The following is a 1,013-nucleotide window of genomic DNA, read 5'->3' as shown; positions in this document are numbered from 1 at the left end:
GAAACAATGGTAACAACATACACGAACAAAACAGAATCAATTACTAGCTTCTTGGTAACCTTGTGACTTTCCTTGATCTAAGTGTGAGTCATGTGATTCTGGTAGTATAGGCCTCTACTACCATTCACACCTACTTATACTCGTCCCAAGTATTGTTCCACAGTTTTCCAAGTCACCATTCAAGAATTTCACATAATCATTTAACACATCAAATAACATAACGAAGCTTTATATTATTTCCTGAAATGATTACATAAATGTTCAAGTTCAACCTATACTAGGCCTTTAATAGGCTACACCACGTGATACTATCCACATGGTTACTTCATAGATCCTTATTCCCGATCCCTTTCATTGTCACCTGCTTCATCAAGGATCATTTGGAATGCTCTTGCCTTTGGTTTTAGCACATTTACTGATTCGTTTTTCTTCGCGAAATCTTTTGACATATGCCCCATGTCCCTACATCCGTAACATAACCTTTTGTTGGATGTACAATCATTAACGTAATGCCTAGTCTTCCCACACTTGAAACAAGTTACTCCTTCGTAGCATCTCCCATAGTGCTCCAGTGGTACATTTGGCTTTTTAGCTCCTTTCCTCTTTGGGCAGTCTTGCTTGAAGTGCCCTTCCTCATTATATTCGTAACACACCATTTTGTCGAATGTACACTCATTGGCGTAATGACCAGATCTTCCACACTTGACACAAGTCATCCCCTTGCCGCATTTTCCAGAGTGTTTCTTTTTGCACTTCTCGCACCATCTTGCTTCACTTCCTCTTCCTCCTCCAGACCTTGAGAACATGTTGTTCTTGTTGGACCTCTAAGGTCCCTCAAATTTCCTCTTCTTGCCAACTTCAACCTTGTTGGTGGTCCTGTCGTTGATTATTTCTTTGACAGACTTAGCAACCCATATGGTTGCCTCATTAGTAGGTGCCTGGCATACTGACACAGTAAGTTCGTCCATACTTTGTTGAAATAATCGCCTTGTCTTTTCCATCTGTTGATCCAA

At 40.5% G+C, this 1,013-nt stretch overlaps 1 protein-coding gene across 1 annotated transcript; it reads right to left on the bottom strand.

Moving 5' to 3' along the window:
- Positions 1-335: 335 nt before the first annotated feature.
- LOC111891722 (zinc finger protein GIS2-like) lies at positions 336-716 on the bottom strand. The gene has a single exon (XM_023887792.1). It carries the CDS (start codon positions 714-716, stop codon positions 336-338), a length of 381 nt encoding a protein of 126 aa, XP_023743560.1.
- Between the last annotated feature and the right edge of the window lie 297 nt (positions 717-1,013).

This window comes from Lactuca sativa, chromosome 5 (genome assembly GCF_002870075.4).
Source record: "Lactuca sativa cultivar Salinas chromosome 5, Lsat_Salinas_v11, whole genome shotgun sequence".
Taxonomy (NCBI): Eukaryota; Viridiplantae; Streptophyta; class Magnoliopsida; order Asterales; family Asteraceae; genus Lactuca; species Lactuca sativa.
Note: the sequence above shows the minus strand (reverse complement) of the source record. Positions and strands in the feature narration are given on the sequence as shown.